The 20,000-nt window shown below is 43.3% G+C and overlaps 4 protein-coding genes across 11 annotated transcripts in view; 3 read left to right on the top strand and 1 right to left on the bottom strand.

Moving 5' to 3' along the window:
* LOC134188435 (coiled-coil domain-containing protein 91-like) overlaps positions 1–2,761 on the top strand; it is an 8,121-nt gene extending 5,360 nt beyond the window's left edge. Inside the window, exons 15-18 of one of the 5 annotated variants that reach the window (XR_009971349.1) lie at positions 1–50; positions 680–1,354; positions 1,470–1,560; positions 2,282–2,761. The exon at positions 1–50 is cut by the window's left edge and continues 64 nt beyond it. Coding sequence is in view for 1 of the 5 variants with exons in the window: in XM_062656603.1 (XP_062512587.1) it covers positions 1–50; positions 680–850 (221 nt within the window). In the remaining 4 variants the exon portion in view is untranslated. Of the gene's footprint in view, positions 51–679 lie in introns of all 5 variants that reach the window. The other 4 variants (XR_009971346.1, XR_009971348.1, XR_009971347.1 and 1 more) reach the window with 4 other exon arrangements.
* Positions 2,762–3,814: 1,053 nt separating this feature from the next.
* LOC134188436 (ETS translocation variant 4-like) lies at positions 3,815–7,138 on the top strand. Of its 2 annotated transcripts, XM_062656604.1 has the most exons (8): positions 3,815–3,829; positions 4,713–4,908; positions 4,974–5,094; positions 5,185–5,793; positions 5,855–6,022; positions 6,086–6,157; positions 6,220–6,375; positions 6,434–7,138. In XM_062656604.1, exons 2-8 carry the CDS (start codon positions 4,891–4,893, stop codon positions 6,928–6,930), a joined length of 1,641 nt encoding a protein of 546 aa, XP_062512588.1. In that variant the 5' UTR covers positions 3,815–3,829; positions 4,713–4,890; the 3' UTR covers positions 6,931–7,138. The 2 variants fall into 2 exon arrangements, with proteins under 2 accessions (XP_062512588.1, XP_062512589.1); XM_062656605.1 differs by lacking the exon at positions 3,815–3,829 and having other exon boundaries at positions 3,983–4,908.
* Positions 7,139–8,843: 1,705 nt separating this feature from the next.
* Positions 8,844–18,206, top strand: LOC134188652 (uncharacterized). The gene is made up of 12 exons (XM_062656822.1): positions 8,844–9,165; positions 9,315–9,399; positions 9,606–9,798; positions 15,273–15,456; positions 15,698–15,980; positions 16,122–16,319; positions 16,398–16,502; positions 16,861–16,908; positions 16,992–17,060; positions 17,129–17,206; positions 17,308–17,418; positions 17,498–18,206. The coding sequence occupies exons 1-12, from the start codon at positions 9,148–9,150 to the stop codon at positions 17,839–17,841; spliced, it is 1,716 nt and encodes a 571-aa protein (XP_062512806.1). The 5' UTR covers positions 8,844–9,147; the 3' UTR covers positions 17,842–18,206.
* LOC134188694 (ets DNA-binding protein pokkuri-like) lies at positions 12,713–15,078 on the bottom strand. Of its 3 annotated transcripts, none has more exons than XM_062656859.1 (6): positions 14,663–15,078; positions 14,175–14,522; positions 13,843–14,082; positions 13,670–13,760; positions 13,190–13,261; positions 12,713–13,132 (listed from the first exon to the last, which is right to left on the bottom strand). In XM_062656859.1, exons 4-6 carry the CDS (start codon positions 13,746–13,748, stop codon positions 12,927–12,929), a joined length of 357 nt encoding a protein of 118 aa, XP_062512843.1. In that variant the 5' UTR covers positions 13,749–13,760; positions 13,843–14,082; positions 14,175–14,522; positions 14,663–15,078; the 3' UTR covers positions 12,713–12,926. The 3 variants fall into 3 exon arrangements, with proteins under 3 accessions (XP_062512843.1, XP_062512845.1, XP_062512844.1); XM_062656861.1 differs by lacking the exon at positions 14,663–15,078 and having other exon boundaries at positions 14,175–14,351; positions 14,432–14,586; XM_062656860.1 differs by lacking the exon at positions 14,663–15,078 and having other exon boundaries at positions 14,175–14,586.
* Positions 18,207–20,000: the final 1,794 nt, after the last annotated feature.

Here is a 20,000-nt window from a genome sequence, read left to right as displayed (position 1 = left end):
TAGAAAGAGTTCAAGAGGATGTTGCTCGCAGCTTGAAAGAGCAGCAACGGGTAAGACAAACTTCTGTTTGACTGACAGGTGGGTGAATGGACCGATGCATACGTGTCTTGTGTTTCTATAATGTTTGGTTTCTTAGTGTGAGTGTGAGTGTGTGTGTGTGTGTGTGTGTGTGTGTGTGTGTGTGTGTGTGTGTGTGTGTGTGTGTGTGTGTGTACATGCGTGTGCGTGTGTGAGGTGGGTAAGTATTGAGCGATGTTCCATTATATAACAACATGATAATATGATTTCATGATGTAAGAAAATGAACTGTTGACTGAAAGTTAGGGTACGTCTTTGAAAGACTTCTTCTCTACTACTGACCTACCACACTATTACATGTACTTGATAAAAGAATGCAATACACACACACACACACACACACACACACACACACACACACACACACACACACACACACACACACACACACACACACACACACATACACACACACACACACACACACACACACACACACACACCACACCACACACCACGCTTTCAACTAGTTACAGTAGTAAATAGTCGTGTTACTAGCTGGTGGATAAGAATATGATTTAGTCAGACGGGTGAATGCTGAGACAGTCGCATTGTCTGTGTAACTGTCGTGCTTTCTACTACCACAAGCTTTCTCTTTTAGGTTGCAGAGAATGTTCAACAGAGGCAACTTTCTGCTGTCGATTTATTTCTGGAGAGCAGTAGAAAGCTGCTGCAGAATCTAATGACACAGCAGACTTCTGCCGACTCGGCCATTGCATCACATCGTGACCAGACTGAGCCAGCTGTCATCTTGCATTCAGAATCAGCATAAATTATGTAAATAGCCACACCCTCGCTGAACGAGACGTTACTAACCAAGTAACTCTAGCTATTGCATCCTCGTGAAATTTGTCAGAGCATCTAGTTGCCTTCCAACTCACAGTTGAGTCTCTTCAGAGTGCATTCACACAAACGCGCATCTAACCCAATTTCTCGCTGCTGTTTCTTCGGAAATCGAATTGGAAATGTTATATCTGTTCGTTCGCTTCGTATCTCTCGTATCCGTCGGTCGGGATTGCTATTCTTCTCTATTTCTTATCCATCCAGCAAAGCACATTCGTTTGTATAAAACCCGGCGGGGCGGGGCCGCCGTGTGCAAGCAAGTCAGTAGGTGGAGTTTTGAAGGCGGATATGCATATTTGTGCAATTGCAAATTCGGTTTGATCGTCTTTACGTCACATGTACCGTGCTTATAGTTGTGTGGCATCGTATTGCTTGCCGGGAGTCTGTGAACAACGGGCCAGACGTGAGGCGTTGCAGTGCCATTCAAATGATGGTAAGGGTAAACGGAATCCTTCTAATGCAATTGGTCTTGGCGTTCGCTATCTAATCTCATGATTCCGTTTTGTCGTGCATTTATTGTCGTGCTTTGCTTCATGACGGTCGTGCAGGCTCACGCACAGCTACCGCTCGGTGATGGTGATGATGGTGGACAAGGAGGCAACGTTCAAGGTGGAAACAATCTTGTAGCTCTACCGGCAGGTGACGGTGTCGAGTTGTCCGTGTAGCTTGTAATCTATACGGTCTGCTGTATAGGCAGTCTGTCTCGTACTTTAGATCTAAGCTGCGTGTAGTGTGTGTGTCTGGCTGTGTGTGGGACTGACTGTGTGTGTCTGGCTGTGTGTGGGACTGAGTGTGTGACTGTGTGTGTGTGTGTGTGTTTGTGTGTGTGTGACCGACTGTGTGTGTGTGTGGGTGTAAGACTACATGTCTGGCTGTCTGTCGGTGTGTGGATATGCTTACAGACGCAATGAAACGACTGTGTTGAAACACAAGTATCTGTAGTTCTAGTTTGCTTGTGTGGCCTCTATGCACGAAAGACTATCAGTTGCATTGTTTTGTGTGGGCTTCTGAGGAATTATGCATGTAGACCTAACTAGACTGCATGGATAGACCAACACACAATATTTGGTCAGCTTTCAGTTGATCACAAGAAATTTTTTGTCTATAACTTTGTCTGCTGGTGGTCAGAAAGTCACCATGCAGGTAGTAGATGTAGGAAGAAGGAAATGACACGGATAAATACTTAGCTAGTGCAGTCTCAACATACCAATTGCATGTCTGGGGATTCCCTCGAATTCTCCAAAAACTCATTACTATTGTAATCTGTGCTTAGTCACTAATTACTCTACTGATGCATGAAGTTCTTGCTATTGATCATATGTTTGTGTTTTTTTTTTTTGACTACATGGTACATACTCAGATCCTGCTCAGTGGACTGCACAACATGTCCAGCTGTTTCTTACTTGGTTTAAAGATTACACCTCGCTGAACTCTCTCGATCCAGCCGTATTCCATGGCATTGATGGACCGAGTCTAATGAACATGTCCTGTGACCAGTTTATGGCTCTTTGTGAGGATGGCGACATAATCCATTCGTTTCTTCAAAGTCAATACTAGAAGCAGCGTCTACACAAACCTGCTCATCAAAAACGTTACTACTGCTATGCAGTCAACAGTACACACCTTGTGGTCGTGAATATCTAAGTTGTATGCAGATACCTGCAGCCAAAAAAATTTGTTGACTTTTAGATGTGGGAGGAATGACCCGAACAACATTTTGACATTTACTAGTAGAGTAAGACAAGTCACTGTGTTAGGACACTACAGAACAATGATGATGATTTCTAATCATGCAGAGTATAAGTCAATCAATTTTCAAAGGATTGATTATGTAGTGCAATTTTGCAGCCACTCGGTTGTTCTATGATGCTACTGCATGATCTAAGTTTTAGTGTGTGAGTGTTGTGCGTGAGTTGTGGTAACACACAATCACTCAAAGACTTGGGATTGATATGCATTCATGCAACACTAAAGTCAACAAACGCATGGCTTTCCTGTTGTTTGCAGGAATTTACCTTATTCTATGAACAGGATCATAAACAAACCCTAGCTGGTTGGTATGTTAGACACTTACTCACAGGCAAAGCATTTTCCGCATTCAGGGATTGCTATTTGAAGCTACAGCTTGCAGGGTGGACGTTACACTAGTACGTATTAGCTAATGATTAATTAGTGGCCGCCTCTTACAACGATTCGCTGTCGGGATCTACGGGAACTCCCCCTACTAACTACGTCATCAATCACGTGCGTGAATTTTGCAAACGTTCGTCCCATCCTGTGTTCTTCCTGCGTGCTTGCATCTCTAGGTAACGAAGCGCGTCATCAGCAACTGAAAAGTTGAGCATGACGAGACGGAAGGTGAAAACCAACGCCTAAAATATTTCTAAATAGGAAATGAGTTCGTGTTAGCAGATTTTATCATATGGTGAGAGGCAAGCGTTGAATATGGATTCACGACTAGAAGACTAGAGGTGATGCTAGGGAACTGGAACATGAACACATGAATATTAGTTTTGCAAGAGTAAGTGCCTATTTATTTATTAATATTTAATTGTATTGCCAATTGTATAGATCTCCATAGCCACTGTTATTTATAGATTCAATATTTATTTATTTTGGTAATAGATTGCAATCTAAAACTCTGGTTTACGTAGTGGAGGTCAAAGACGTTGAGACATGCAGCTTCCTGTGCACGTGGGATTAGACTATTCGTGTGTATAAAGGAAAGCAGCAACGCTCACAGTCGTTAGTCTGGATTTTGGAAGTGGCAAGTGTACGCGCACTTTATTGTCTAGACAGAGTTGATCAGGCGAGGCTCTTGTGACTGTATCTAGACGCTACCGGTAGCACAGCACAAGTCAGAGACCCTGTGACGTAGAGGCGTGGCCTACAATTAAACACTTGCAAGGTGAGCTAGATATGTGTGATTGAATTGTGCTCTAGGATATATTGCAATGCGCACAGTCTGCACACAAAATGCTGAGCTACACGGCTAGTTTGTCATTTGCTCGCTGATCGTCTTTTCCAGTCCGGTCGCCTTTCGCAATGTCGAAGCGTAGTTTGCTTTCGTTGCTGCAGGAAATCAATGCACGACCTTTCGATTACGCCTGTCTCGAGATCTAAACCGTAGTGACGGCTTTTCGTATGCGACCGAACTGAGAGAAATCGAAGTGGCGCAGTAAATCGTAATTCTTCGCGCCCGACGAGAATGGTCCGAGAAATCCGCGTGGCGCAGTAAGTCGTAATTCTTCGCGCCCGACGGGAATGGTCCGGCATGCGCGTCGGTGCAGACTTGTCAAGATATTTTTTCTCTCGCGTCTCGAAATAATTGCTACAAGAAGAAACCTCCCTTTTAGCATTTGATTGCGAGAGATGTGTTTAGCATTTGATTGCGAGAGATGTGCAGTTTGAGTGTTTGTGGGTTGTATCCATTCTATCGTGCAGAGAGGCGAGATGCCCGTGCATGCAACTCCCACCAATCTGCTCCACTTCACGTCGGGGATCGGCGTCTCTTACGACTAGTGGGATGTTTGACCTTTGGACGTAAACAGGGAAAACCCGTGCGTACCAACAGGTGCAGCAGTTGCCTTGTGTGGACTGGTCCTGACTGGAGAATTCGACTGTAAACCATATAAGGGTGTCGGAGTATTGCGATAAACCTATCTGGTGTTTGTTCAATTAGTTTTACATAATTGCATAGGTCTTGTTGTTCGGTGCACGTGCCCAAGTTAGTGGGCACATCCAAATATGGTTTTGGCAGTCATTGATCCTAATTGACTATTGCTACATAGGCTATACACCAACGCTGTCGGAGTCAGTCGTATTCTCCGGAACCGTCGTGTCGTGTTATAGACGGAGCCTATACCTGCACGTCTTCCTGTGATTTTCTGCAGTATTTCACGACTTTGCATCTCGTTTGCTTGATTGATTCTCGGCAATTTGTGAGCGTTACTTGTACTTGCAAACCCAATGGATTTCTTACGACAGGTGAGTTGCACGGTCGCACTCTAGAGGCTTTGCTCGTTTCCGTATTTCATGCGGTCTCTTTGCAGACTTACTTCAAACAGGAGTCGCTCGTCGACGATGTCTTTGTGCAGCCGTTGTCTCCCAGCAGCAGTCTCATGTATTCTTCTTGTCCCGACCTGAGGACTCTCTGTGCAGGTGCAGATGAAGGTTAGCATGATCATAATTTGCATGCACAAACTCCACCGGTTTTGCTGTGTGTTGCTGTTTTGCTAACTTGTGTGTTGTGCATTGCTGCAGATGTCGATGACTATGTGAATAACTACGTTCTCGACGATCTCAAGAATGTCTTTCCTGAGCGTGAGGAGGCGTCTGTGGACGACGACCTGGAGGTGATCGAAGCGCTACTGCAAGAGATCGAGGGTGGATCACTACCCTTGTATGGAGACGAACAGGAAGAGGAGACGGAGATGAAGTACAGTGACTGTGCACAAGCACAAGAGCAGTACACGCAAGTGTACGAGTGGCTGCAGGAGAGGAGCAACCCTCGGACAGTGCCAGATGTTCAGGAACAATACCAGCAACAATACCAGCAGCAATACCAGCAGCAGTGCCAGGAACAATACCAGCAGCAATACCAGCAGCAAAACAGATTTCGACACCATCAGCGCAGTTTGAGTGCTAGCTTGCCTGCACACTACACCTCGAGATCCTTCCAGCAGCAAGTCACTCCTCGCTACGGATCTTGCTCTGCAGCACCACTACAACAACAAAACTACATGAACAGACCAATCGAACGAAGCCCTCTGGCCCAGGATACCGACCAGTTTGAGTTTACAAAACCAGCACCTGTGCCTAACCAGACCAGCCCTCTTCCAGTCAGGAAGTGTCTTCCTCTGATGCAACAAAGTCAGCAGCATTGTTGTTTTGTTTAGGGTTTATTAATTAAATTTGATTTGTTTTTCTTCAGGCAATCTCGTGAGGTCTGTGAGCTGCAGTGACGTTTACCCTGCCAGAAATAGTGAGCCCGAGTATACCACGAGTGTGTCGCCACTGACATACATCAGCAGTAACAGCTCTGGTCCCGGAAGCCCACTATCACAGACTCGATTTTTGTCATCGTCTCTGAACAGTGTTGGTAAGTCGTTGGTTGCTTGATATCGTTCGAGTGATGTCGCTCACGTTTACCCTGTTAACACAGACTCTAATGGATCACCCAGTCTATCTGAAAGTGGTTACGATTCGCCTGACGATCGATACAACTCGGCAAACAGTGAGTCTGTTTCATGCTCAACTCGTTTTGCTTATTTCTCTAATCATAACGTTGCCTTTCAGGTATCGATTCAACCACTGCTCTTGATCTCAACCAGTTGCCTTGCATCAGGCTCCACGACGACTGTGCATCGAATCCTGTAATTCATTCTCTCGGTGTGATGGACGATGGCTCTAAACTTATGGCCATTCCCATCAATCCCAAGACAGGCAAGCCAAGTAAGTCAACAACGTTGTAAAACTAGGTAGACTCCAACTAATCTGTACTCATCATTAGAGAGGCGACGAAGGAGAAAGGCACGAAACCAAGTCGTTCCTCCTCCTCTTCTCAACAACCGATCAAACACGACACTGTGGGAGTTCTTTCTCGAGTTGCTACTGGATCCAGATAATTATTCACATCTGATCACGTGGGTCGACAGGGAAGCCGGAGAGTTCAAAATCATCGACTCCGAAGTGGTGTCTGTCATTTGGGGGTTACTAAAGAACAAGAGCGGGATGAAGTACGACCACATGAGTCGATCCATTCGTTACTACTATGGCAAAGGAATTCTGGACAAAGTCCATGACAGGCAGCTTGTATACAAGTTTGGCATAAACAGCAACTGGATGACATACCAGCGCAAAAGTCAAGGCCTCGACATCAGCCGCATGCCGACTGCACCCATCGACGTGTGTGGACGAACCGCCAAACCGAAGCATTTTGCAGTGGCACGAATCGCACCGCCTGTACAGATACAACAACAACTTGTACACCAACACATTCTCTGGTAACTCTCGAGTGACTAATAAGACTGATGTACACAAACTTGTAATATATCTAATAGATTAGAAGTTTTAACTGTCTAGAAATCCAATTTTTCTTGTACATTTTCATTGGATGTCGGCAATAATTTTTTAGTTACTTACGTAACCTGTGCTGGGTGTTGCCCAATTGCGACTTAATTATTTGGTTCAATAAATACAGGAACTCGCTCTCTCACTCATTGCGTTTGCTCAGTGGACATACACATGTCGTTTGCTTTGGTGTATTTGTTCCTTAGAAAGTCTTAGTAGATTTATTGGTCTACGAGTCGTGAAAGCATGCCACTTCTAAACATTTTAGAGCAGACGTCACCACGCGGTGAAGCACGTGAATATACGGGCACGTGGTTATACGGGCACATGAGCATGAATACAGGCCCTCTCTATTCAGGAACTCAGTTGCGAGTGGTCATTGTGGCTCGATTCTGACAGTTGCGAGTTTGATCGGTCAGCTATGTAAACTACCTATCATATACTGACCTAACTGTATCAGAATTATTAATTATTTATAACCCATTCATGCGTACATTAATATTAATATTGAGCATTTAATTTTATAGTTTTCTTTGTATAAGTTCTTGCTTGCGGGCGATGTACCTCTTGGTAAGACAAAAGATACATTACATATTACAGTATATGAAGCAACCTAATGAACGAACCATGTACTATAGCTAACATCACGTGATTGTCAATATGCTAACATCATGTGATTGTCTATAGCTTGGCTCATTCATTTATCTAAAAATATGAGAATGCCTACTAGCTGCTATTACTAATGATTCGAAATCAACTTTGTTTGGCTGATCATTACAGTTTGCAGAGTTTGGTGAAACTAAAGCGTGTAGGACTTAGTTGGTATGCACTTAGTTGGTATGTACTTATCATATTAATTACAATGTAATGAAGAAAGTAATTGCAAAGGCTGCATTTTAGTGGAATCAATGGCATGTTGGGGCATGTTGCTTTCAGGTGATAATTATGGTTATGTATATTATGTTATGTATATTCATTGTGTTAAACTTGTTGTTTCAATGTGTGGTTTGCAACTTTGAAACCTATTATGGGTTGTAGCAACTTGATAGGCTTACATGGTGCTAGTGTGGGATTATGGTTTGGTTTGATATCAAATAGAGGTATGAATATTGAGATAGATGTGATTAGAAACATTGACTCGTTTACAGTTGAGACTTTATGTTGCACGTGCACACATAATGATAACCAGTCTACACATACGTGTTTGCAATCGAATGTGTATAGTAATAGCATGCAGTGTATAATTAATTAAACAGTTATTTATGTTCATCTAATGCTTAATTACTGTCACAGTGTTGGTAAATATTACAAACTGTTTCATGTTTTTTCTGCCGTTTGGCTGGCTGCATATGAGAGCTCACACAGTAGTTGTCCTCTGGACCTCGTGCAATCCCAAAAAGTATCCGAGTTAATTAATTAATAATTTGAGAATTTAATTTTGGTCTCTAATGTTAAGTTTATAGCAGTTAAACTCTCAAATGAAATATTGCACTCAAAGCAGTGGCGTAGCTACGGGCGGTTCTTGGGGTTCAGTACCCCCAAAAAGTTATGGGCGTGGTTGTTCATGCTTTTACAATTACACAATTTACACACATCAATGTTTTGATATATATGTATATGTATATATATATATATATATATATATATATATATATATATATATATATATATATATATATATATATTATAGTCTAATAAAGGGATTTTATGTACATAATTATACAGTACCGAAATGCTACGTTGTTAGTTTGTAAATTTATACCTATATACATATACAGTTAATTTTGAACAAATTAATATTAATAATGAACCCAAAAAAACTTTTCAAAGTTCTTGTGTGTACACAGCGATGACGTCACGTACGTCACTCAATGGAAACCTCACGTGACGAGCTGTCTGTAGCACGTGATTCGTCCAGTCCATATGTGGACATCAAGATATACGTAGGGATTGACGTTGGCCTGATTTCGTGATCCAATGGTGTCGTGCGCGCATACACTTGAATTCTAGTCGCTCTGCGTCACATTATCATCGCTGACCGTGCGTAGAAGTGAAAGCAGGTGGAGGTCGTCACGGGATAGCCAGTGCTACATTACTTGCTACACCACTTGCTACATACCATTGGCTAGCAGTCAGGTTCTCTTCTCTTGCAAGATGAAGTTTGCAAAAACGGTGAGAATCAGTGCATACACTTGCAGGCGAGTCATGTCGTGCATGTTGCTACACATCTCGCTGCAAACGTGACTGAATGTGTATTCGAATGCTAATGCTGAGGCTGCACTCTGTAATGGTGTTTTTCTTGCGGGGAATGACGCGGTCAGGCTCGTGCACGAGCGGACGTCTGCAGCGATGAATCAAAACGAAGACTTTGCGCTTGGCAGACTAAAGTGGACAAATTACCGAAAGGTCAGTGCGCTCTTTGAATTCATTGAAACAATGTAGTGTGCCATCGTGTGTGTGGTGTAGCCACAATTATGCACACACATTCGATATGTTAGCTTCCTAATTAGCCGGTTGTACCATTATGATTGAAAATGAGGAAGCAAGTTTCCCACTGAATATTTTTGATTTGTTGTTGATATCAACAAATTGAAAGGGTTTCTCTTTGATAGACCGGAGAGTGTGGAATCGTCGACACGTTCACATCTATTTGAATTGGTGCAAGGTGAAGTTTGACTTGGAGGAGCTTTTTCCAGAGACTCAATTTGGGGACGTCGATGGTCAGACTCTGTGCACTATGAGTTGGAATGAGTTTGTGCATCGTGCTCCGTTTACTGGGGACATTGTGTACGAGCACTTGAAGGGATAGATTTCTAGGTTTGAACTACAACCTTTCTATTGATTTACACTAGTTTTTAGATGCGCCATAGTCGATCCTTTCTACAGTTTCTAAGACCATAGCCTATAAAGAGATGCTAGATGTAGGTATTTAGTTTAGTTAATTAAAGAATACGAATTGCTGTGGCTTTCATTTACTTTCTGTATTGACTGATAAACAGTATGTTGTTTGATCAACTAATAGGATATTTGAACCAGAGACAACATTATAGGATTGAGCTTCCATAGGAGGAGGAAAAGGCAATAGAGATTCTTAATTTAGTGTAACTTTCAAGAAAGTTAGATACTGATGATAGATTTAGTCCATACTGTATGAAATCTGTATGAAATAAGCAAGTCTTGCACGAGACTTACCAAGACAGCTGCCTGCCCAAATGGTTAGTATCATCTTAAGTAATTAATTAATTAATTAACAGTCAGTGACAAATTATACAGTGAAGCAGTACAGTCATCGAAATGTACTAGACTTGTAGTAGATTTGTACTACATGGTGGCTGGCACTGCACAGTTTGCAGCTGCACCTTGATTTTATGTGCAACAAGATCATAATGATGCTAATCAATTAATTAAAGCCAAATTTGTTCCTGCTGGGTATACCATTCCTATTGCTGTGGCCAATGCTTGTCTTACTTTATTAGCAAAACTCTGACTTTCATGTTTGCCACACTACTAGTATATCATGTATAACGAGTAGGGATAACTGATGTGTAGACCAAATATATTTTTGTATGATACAATAAGAATAAGATTTGAACATTTAGTTAGCTGCTCTAGGAGGGATTTCAAACACACACACACACACACACACACACACACACACACACACACACACACACACACACACACACACACACACACACCACTGTGTGTGTGTGTGTGTGTGTGTGTGTGTGTGTGTGTGTGTGTGTGTGTGTGTGTGTGTGTGTGTGTGTCAAATCGTGCCGAAGGCACCTAGTCACGTTACCCTCTTCCTTTAGTATTACCAAACGACTAAACAAACAATAAAGGCAAAATTGAGGTCTTCAGGATTTGCTTAATATTGCAACTACAGATAAGCTAACTTCCTGCATCTGGTATTAGGTTTCCTTTCATGAGCACAGTGAGCTTATCGTGGAGCCCGTATTTTAATAAAATACGACAATTTTGCTTTCTATCGCTTTTGATCAGTGATACACAGATTTATAGTATTTGAGGTGTTTTTACACTGCACAATAAATTTGAAGATGATCGTTAGTTAATTCAAGAATTGTCAATTAATGTCTTATCCAATCAGTAGATTGCATAATTTCATAATGTGATATATGATAGTGTTAGACTGCAGTATCGGTTATATTACACCTACTGACCTACTTACCTACTGACCTACTTACATACTGACTGCCAAGTGTGCTCTGAGTAAATAGTGAGGCAAGCTTATCAAGTTCAAGATCAATGTTTGTGTTGATAACTTTCTTTGTGTATGACCGGAAATTCAATCATTGTAAGCCAATCAGAAACTTGTTGGTTTGTGAATGCCTGCCACACCACCTGTGAGACTAGCACCTCATTCGAGTAGACTTAATTATATATATAAAGGGAAGGTGATGTATTAATTAATGAAATCTGAAAAAATGTTGATGTTATTAGACATGCCGCTGTACAAATTGGTGCTGGGCCTGTCAGTCCACCATCAAAGTAGGTTGCTTGGACCAAAAATGCGCCACAAAAGTGGTCCCCTGCGCAGGATATGACATCAATTATGGTCCTCCCTGATCAAAATTGGTCTGCATTGAAGACCACTCGAGCATCTGGTGAAGACCAATAATGCATGGGCACTACTTAGCAGGTCCTTCTTCGCATGTCAAAATTGGTCTGAGTATACTAGGAATGGAGACTCTTTGTTTCAGCTGGGATCATATTTGCAAGATGGGTACTAGGCCGTGTTTCTACTAGCTGCACCTTAAACTAGTTTAGCTTAAACGCATTTAAAAACTAAACCAGTTCAAGAAAGCGACTGTTTCCACTAGGAACTTGCACATCCGGGATGTGCAAAACAAACCGTGTATGAACGCCTTGTTTTGAAGTATTGGGCTGCTCTGTCGCCAAGTCAGAGCAACTGTTGGTTGTCACTGATTCAGCATCTGCTAGTAGGAATTTGCATGACGATGACCAAGGACACCGTCTTCTCTCTGTCCGTAGCTGCTGATTTCTTTCTCCAAGTTAGTGACCCTTACATCTTCTAGGGCAATTCTATCCCAGCAAAATAGTCAATATCATCCAAAACAGCGTTGTCAGAAGCCATCTAAACAGCGACAGTTAAACCTAAACCACTTTGCTAAACCTACTTTGAAGCAGGTTTAAGAAAGCGGTTTAGGTTTAAAATATAACTGGTTTAGTGCAGGTGGAAACAGGCCAATTCTAAACAACTTGTTAAACCGGTTTAGGCACTAGTGGAAACGCACCCCTAGTGGACCAAATTGGACCTGGTCTTGTCATGCAAATTCTGTCATAGGACATGTGTTGTCTTGGGAACCGATTTTATGACATGACAGACCATGACTGTTTGTGATATTTGTTGTTGTTTTACTTTTAAACATTGGGGAGGGCTGGCCTAACTGCATGATGCTTATGGTGTACAACATTTTGACAAACAGTCATGGCAAATGGTGGTGGTGGTGGTGGTGGTGGTGGTGGTGGTGTGTGTGTGTGTGTGTGTGTGTGTGTGTGTGTGCGTGTGTGTGTGTGTGTGTGTGTGTGCACGCGCGTGTGTGTGTGTGTGTGTGTGTGTGTGTGTGTGTGTGTGTGTGTGTGTGTGTGTGTGTGGGCATGTGTGTCAGCCTCAACTACATCTGTTTGTCAACATCCTAATCAACCATAAGCTGTAGTTGCACGAGTGCTCCAGTTTTAGATACAGAGTCGTAGACCCTATTCTCATGTTCTTGCAATAGCATGTGTCAAACGAAAAAGCAAACGAGCTCGAGGGACCTTATTTGCTGCTTACACGTATAGATCTCTAACCTACTCTGCCATACAAAAAGTGTCAAAACTTACTCTGCTACCTACTGTCCTATAGCTCTGCAGGAGTCTTCACTTGCTCTCACTTACTGCGACTCGATCTACACGTTTGCAAGAAGACTACGGAAGTCGAGATACATCTGTTCTCCGTTTCCTGGAACTCTGTAGTTGAATCCAGATATAGTCATCAGACAGAGACCTCTACCATTCATGTGGAATCTCCTCAGATCCAAGTTTTCAATGTTATATTTCTGTCCCCATCTTTGCACCCAGATGCCAACCTGCTCAGATGTCCAGTTCCGCGGATCTAAACAAATGCAGCGTTTTGACAATTGATCATCATCATCTCATATGCAGTTCAAACCGTGTGGTAGGCCTGCAGCCGGATCAATATTCTCTCCATCTCCCTCACTCTCGTCGACACAGTTCTCGCCCCCTGGACACATCAGATCACAACTGCATGTAACTGATCGACCTTCTATCTACGCAAGACGAATTAGGAGAAGGCACGGGCATTCGCTTTAAATTACGGCTGCGTTGGCTGTAGAGAACAGAACATGGAAGAGGCGTGGCACGACTGCTTACTCTAGTTACTCAAGATTTCTAGCATGATGCACATACGTGAGACGCAGAGAAGTCTACTGTATTACAAACTGGATGATACAAGAAAGCAACAAACTACGGAAGTCTGACAAATCGCATCCTGCTAGACACTCACGTCAACCTGCGCCTCACTAGTAGTTCTGCAGTGACGTGCACTGCTAAGTGTATTTCTCTCGACGGCATCACAACGGAAGGCGGAAGACGAAACTGCGTGCGGATGTTGAACAACAGAGAGAATTACCTGGACTGACGCTGAGCGTCAAACGAATATGATGATGTGGCATCTCAGAATTATCTCCGTCTCTGCCGCCGATGCTCATCTAGCCTTCTATCTATAGAGATGAGGAAGGGGGTGATTAGATATACATGCAGTACTAGTGATGAATAGAGAAGAAGGAAATGTGATTTACTCGCCTCTCTTTCTCTCTCTTCCGCACAACTGCAGCGTCGTTGCAACGCCTTTGCGGGCTTGAGCAAGTCTCTTGTCCGACAATGTTGTCGTTTCCTCGTCTGCAGAAAGAGTTGCCAAGTTGGATAGACGTGCAGTGTTCCTACGGAGTGTGGGTGTAATGAGGTAATTAGGATTAGGACACGGCACTTGCAAATAGACTCATGCCTAGAATCACGCTTCTGAGAGAGAGCCGTGACTTTCAGCTACATTCACATCAAGAATTGGACAGACGCTTTTACAAATGAGCGTTCAGAGAAGAGGCAACGCAACAACATTCATAGAAGGGATAACTTACTCGTGTAGAGGCGTGGCTTCATTTCCTAATATGGTCAATTCAGCTGCCATTGCTAGTTACGAGAGCCTCTAGGCGCATTTTTCAAGACCCTTCCGTTCGTGCAACGTTTTCTTTTCATGCATGTTGCTGTGGCAATAGAACAGTTTGTATGTAAGTTTCCAGTTGTCAATGCTTCATCTAGAAACCGAAGAGACGTGCTGATTGCAGTTGCTACGTATCCTAGACGCATGGCGCGGCGACAAGGGTCTAGCAATCACCTTCTTGCAGGATAGTGAAGTTCCGTGCGCGTACGCGCCAAATCCGCCAAGAATTATTGTCACAGCTCTCAAACTCGATGACGCCTAGTCTCTAAATATATATAACGGTGATAATTATATCGATGATAGGATATTAGGTTAATTAGTTATTTAATTATCACCACCATTGAAAATACAGACGGAGGGAAACCACAGTCGTAGGAAACCTCAAAACAATCAATAGAAACTTACCATGTTTGGTCATAAGGGCGTGTTTTTGAAAGCCTGCAGTGCTCAATTTGGTATCTGACGTGAACTCGGCCGCAATCTAGTGTTTGCAGACTCGAGACACTCCAAACAGTCTCCTAGGTGTTCACGATCTACTTTTCGTTGAAAACATCTCGTTTGTTGGAATACATGCCCAACTGCGCAAGCGTGATCGACGGGAAAACACCGTGAGAGATGACGATTTCGACTTCGAAGAATTGTGGGCGTTAAACAAGATGTTAATAAACATTAGATCATATTCTTGGAATCAATTATGTATTGGCCAATCACAGATGTTGCTTCAAAGAGCGGCAATTGAATGGACCAGTAGCAAAACACCTAAGTGGTTGCCAGGCGTGGATATGTAAAAATAGTCTTGAATTACTGCAGCAACTTGAGTGGAAGTCTGCTTGGTCACGCCCGGAGGTTGGCTTAGAGCCACCGCAAATTTGATTACCAGGCCACAGACTTACCACAAGTTATCAAGCGAGGCGGAGTGCTGCTCTACAGTGTTATATAGCTGAGACGCTTATAAAGGCGTGTTGACTTCATTCGAGGTAAGCGCCTCTAAGCATTTATCTCTCTTGCACGTTAGACTGTACATTGCATCCGCTCGTCTTCCTAGCGTGGGCTGCGAATCCATATTCTGTCTCGTTTGTTTTCCTATAGCCATGACCTGTCGTCCTCAAGTCGTTCCATCTCTATCTCCTCAATTGAGCTACGCAACAGAAGCTCCCAGCGAAGAACAGTTGAAAGACATTCTGGACAGTCTCGCTCAGGTATCCACCATCTACACGCATCGACATCAATTCTCACGTTGAGGCTCTAGCGAGGGGCGTGTAGAACGCTGCATGCTCTGTTGGCTTCGATCGACTTCTGCGGTTGGCGTCTTTAGATCGAATGAGAGTTTTAGTGTAGCCCTAGGCCACACGCGCCACTTCGCAGAAGAGAAGAATAGACAACAAAGTTGTGAGACTACACGCGTGCGTAGATTGTCTCATCCTTGTTTCTCGTTCTCAGGACGTTTTTCCAACGGAAACCGATAGCTACTTCGATCTGTATACAAGAGAATTGTATTCATATCCACTGCAGAACGAAATGCACAGCAAACTTTGCTGCAAAGCGATGATGACGACTGTCGACTATCACAGCCCGCCGTCGCACACGACGTCGACCCTTCAACATTGTTCATTTCGTCCTAGCGATATGGAGCGTTTCACAGTCACCGGAGAATGGAATACGCTAGGTACGATTTTGCAAGATGATGATGGCAACAGCTTGCAGCGCAGTCTGCACACTCAAGGTACACACTTGTTGTTTTCTTCAATCTGCTCTCATTCATTCGTTAGTACAAATTGTTTTGCGCTTCGAGAGGCCTTATATGCGTGCCCGTATCGTCGTTTGTTACTTGTGTGAGTCTTCATTCTTCCTTGTTTTTTTGAAGGCCCATGCGATTGGACGGTGGAACACGTGCGAGAGTGGTTGGTGCAGACGGCACGTGACCATCACTTGGGCAGCATCGACTACAACTCGTTTGCAATGAACGGCGAGCAGCTGTGCAATCTCACACTGAACGGATTCAAGCTTCGCGCTCCTCTGGCAGGAGAGATTCTCTACTCGTTGCTGTGCAGTTTGAAAAAAGGTAAGAGAGATTCGTGTTGCATATGCATATGGGGCGTGACAAAATGTAATTAACAGTTGGTGGGTGTCGATTTTTTAGATGCGAGCTCGTCTCATCGCCACCGTTCTGTGCATCAGAGCAATGTCTGGTATCCCAAGGAAGTGGCCGGACCGACTTCTCCACCGAAAGGAGAGCCTGCGACAGGTAGGATGCATAAATTGCACTGACTGCATGCATGCGTATGTATAGACACTAGATGTGGCTTTTGTTATGCAATGTAAAAAGTCCACGGTGTACATCATACGTGGGCTGTTTGCCACAGGAAATGAAGTGGCACAGCTGTTTCTATAAGTTGGAAACAAAGGGGTCTAGTGCATGTGGGAACCTTATGTAATTCAGAACGATCTACTGATTGCCTCTCTTGTCTATGTATCTGTACTTCTAAATGGGTGTGAGAATGATGTAATGTTTACTGTTGGCTTGTTGTTGTGGAGACCCTTGGGATTTCAAACAGCATCCGGTTCCAGCTATTGATCTCGTGTTGTTGTTGTTCTCGCTCTAGATACTTTCAGTGATTGCTCAAGCACGAGTTCGTGCTATTTTGATGAACGTAAGGCACCTGCAGTTCGTCCCACGAAGTCTTGTGTGTGCGTTGGTCTAGCTACACGTGCACCTGTTGTTGTTGTTTTGCAGGTGAGAGAACCAGAATGTCCTCATCCCCTGCAACGTGTGTGTCTGGCTTAGTATCATGCTCTCTAAATGGTAGGACATCCTCTAACCGGTTAGCAGCTGCATGTGTTTGCGTATGCTCATTATTCATTGTTCATTAGATCCGCGTTTTTTGGCTTCTGGCGCCTCGCAGCTTCCATCATCGACATACACAAGAGTGAACTACACTCCATTGACAGGTAGGTGGTTTCTTTCAACGAAGTAGGCTTCTGGGCACGTCTTTCCATTAAATTGTTTGTATCAGTTGAGGTTTTGTACTTACGGCTTCTTTTGTTTATAGGCATTGCTCAATCTCTTCCTGTATGTGAAAGTGTCTTTGCATATACAGCAAACCCATCTGGATTTACATCCATCAATCCTTTTCCCACTACCACATACAAGTCTACTAAAGGTATAAGCACAATGATGGATTTTTGGCTGTTGTTGTTTAGCTAATGTATCGAGTTAATGTTTGTTGTTGTTATTACCAGATGCTCCACCAACCCATTTGAGAACTTTCTTGAAAGAGTTGTTGTCTAACAGAATGTTTGCTTACTGCATTGAATGGGCGGATGAGTCACAAGGCATCTTTCGTATCCTTAACAGCGAAGAGGTGGCTCGTTTCTGGGGCATTCGAAAAAACCGGCCAAAGATGAACTACGACAAGCTGAGCAGGTCGCTTCGTTTTTATTACAAGAAAGGCTTGCTAAGAAAAGTGCCAGGCCAGAGGCTTGTCTACCAGTTCACCGATCCTAGCTTGAGTTTGAATGCAATGGAAAAGAAGGGCACAACCGAGCAGCAAGAGAGTAGTAACTCTGTGAGGAGCGACGAATGAAACGATACTATGAAACAACCACTACAATGTATATAAACTGCTGGCAGCAAGACTGTCCCACACAAGCAGTATATCAACAGTTGTTACTGATTTATGATTTATGAGTTCGAGTCAGACGTAAACTGACTGAAGACTTGATGAGGTTTGTAGTTGCATGTACACATGGACACTTGGTGAGATTTTTGAGAGTGATTTTAGCTACAGAGGGATGCACCAGGTTTATCCTGGGGAGAGCGTTTGTACAAGCTTTCTGTGAGAGTTTTGGACATATTCAATGTCTCGAATTTGCTTTATTATACCATATGCTATACTCTAGACTGTTAACGGTTGATTGGAGGTTTTGTGAGAGAAGCAGTTTGTAATTATATATACTTCTTTTTACCAGCATTCCTACCCTATGCATCATATAATGATCATACACACACACACACACACACACACACACACACACACACACACACACACACACACACACACACACACACACACACACACACATGCATATGTCTTGGTCTGATTTGTTGTCTGCATATCAATGAATTGATTTTCATTAATAAATTAAGGCTGGAGGGCATTGCATGTTGTCTTGAACATAATGATAGGTAAATACCATAAGTCAGTTTGAAAGACGGTTTATACACAACAAGATGCATATCAGTATCCTGAGCAGTATAATAGTATTCTGGGATATCATCGACCACCAATTATGCATTACCAGATGATCAGCTGCACACAGTCCCCGTCCACAAGAGATATTGACTGATATTAGATCAACTCTGGCACTAACACGTCTAATCAATCCCACAGTGTTTCTCTTTTCCTAAGAACTCCCCCATGCATAAACCCACAAGTCTGGCTAGCTCCCAGAAACAGGATGAATTGAAAGCATAAACACTATTAATTAATTTATAACAAAAACTGTTCCTTTCAGTGTAGAACACCCATCGTTATTTTCTAACGCTCTCTTGGAATTCTGGTTCTAATGGTGACTGCAAGTGGACTTGCTGGTAGTAGTGCAAGTATAAATGTACAGTAGTGGTGTGTGTGTGTGTGTGGTGTGTGTGTGGTGTGTGTGTGGTGTGTGTGTGTGTGGTGTGTGTGTGTGTATGTGTGTGTGTGTGTGTGTGTGTGTGTGTGTGTGTGTGTGTGTGTGTGTGTGTGGTGTGTGTATGGTGTGTGTGTGGTGTGTGTGTGTGTGTGTGTGTGTGTGTGTGTGTGTGTGTGTGGTGTGTGTGGTGTGTGTGGTGTGTGTGTGTGTGTGTGTGTGTGTGTGTGTGTGTGTGTGTGTGTGTGTGTGTGTGTGTGTGTGTGTGTGTGTGTGTGTGTGTGTGTGTGTGATTCGACTTGTCATTACTGATCACCAACCAGATGTAGGTGTGTGCTTGTCATATCTTCTGGATGCTGACCTGGTAGGAAACAGGAAGAAGCTTACATCAGAGGTGTCAGTGTCAGACCTTGAATATGCTGATGATATGGCATTGATATCTGATTCTTATGAAAGTGTATCCTCCTTGCTGAAATCTCTGGATTCGTCTTGCCATCACATGGGGCTTACCATCAATTACAAGAAGACCAAGCTTCTAGCTGTCCTACCTGGAGCTGATGCCCATTCTCCATCTTCCATTTCTTTGCATCCTGATTGTGATCCAATTGAGGTGGTACCATCCTTTCAGTACCTTGGAAGTTATCTTTCTAATAATTGCTCCATGGATGTCGAGATATCAACACCGATAACTAAAGCATCTCAATCATATGGGTCACTTAACTGCATCCTTTGGCACCAGAGGAAGATCAAGTCTAGTACCAAGCTGAACATCTTTGTCTCTGTAGTTCTTTGCACCCTTCTATATGGTTTGGAAACAGCAGTACTTCTGAAGCCGCAGATACATCGCTTACAGAGCTTTGTGATGCAAAGCCTCCACTCCATCCTTGGAGTGTCCCTATGGGACGGCAAGAGAGACACCTCCATCAGAAAGATAGCCCACCTACAAAGAATCTCCACCATGCTGACACAGAGATGTCTTTGGTTATTGGGTCACATCTTGCACATGGATGAATGTCGTCTACCAAGGAAGCTTTGGGTGTGTGCATCACCCCAAGGTAGACGTTCAGTCGGAGGCCAGAGAATGAGATGGAACGATTTGGTACTGAGGGATTTG

This window comes from Corticium candelabrum, chromosome 13, assembly GCF_963422355.1.
Source record: "Corticium candelabrum chromosome 13, ooCorCand1.1, whole genome shotgun sequence".
In the NCBI taxonomy this organism is placed as follows: Eukaryota; Metazoa; Porifera; class Homoscleromorpha; order Homosclerophorida; family Plakinidae; genus Corticium; species Corticium candelabrum.
Note: the sequence above shows the minus strand (reverse complement) of the source record. Positions and strands in the feature narration are given on the sequence as shown.

Bases quoted from the DNA above. Each gene is read 5' to 3' on its own strand.
- LOC134188694 (XM_062656859.1), bottom strand. From the start codon at position 13,748: ATGAGCATCGGCGGCAGAGACGGAGATAATTCTGAGATGCCACATCAT. The intron at 13,262-13,669 runs GTAATTCTCTCT...TGATGTGTCCAG, and splicing joins GACGCTCAGCGTCAGTCCAG to GGGGCGAGAACTGTGTCGAC. The intron at 13,133-13,189 runs GTTTGAACTGCA...GCATTTGTTTAG, and splicing joins GGCTGCAGGCCTACCACACG to ATCCGCGGAACTGGACATCT.
- LOC134188652 (XM_062656822.1), top strand. The intron at 16,909-16,991 runs GTAAGGCACCTG...GTTGTTTTGCAG, and splicing joins TTCGTGCTATTTTGATGAAC to GTGAGAGAACCAGAATGTCC. The intron at 17,061-17,128 runs GTAGGACATCCT...ATTGTTCATTAG, and splicing joins AGTATCATGCTCTCTAAATG to ATCCGCGTTTTTTGGCTTCT.
- LOC134188436 (XM_062656604.1), top strand. The intron at 5,095-5,184 runs GTTAGCATGATC...GCATTGCTGCAG, and splicing joins CTGTGCAGGTGCAGATGAAG to ATGTCGATGACTATGTGAAT. The intron at 6,158-6,219 runs GTGAGTCTGTTT...GTTGCCTTTCAG, and splicing joins TCGATACAACTCGGCAAACA to GTATCGATTCAACCACTGCT.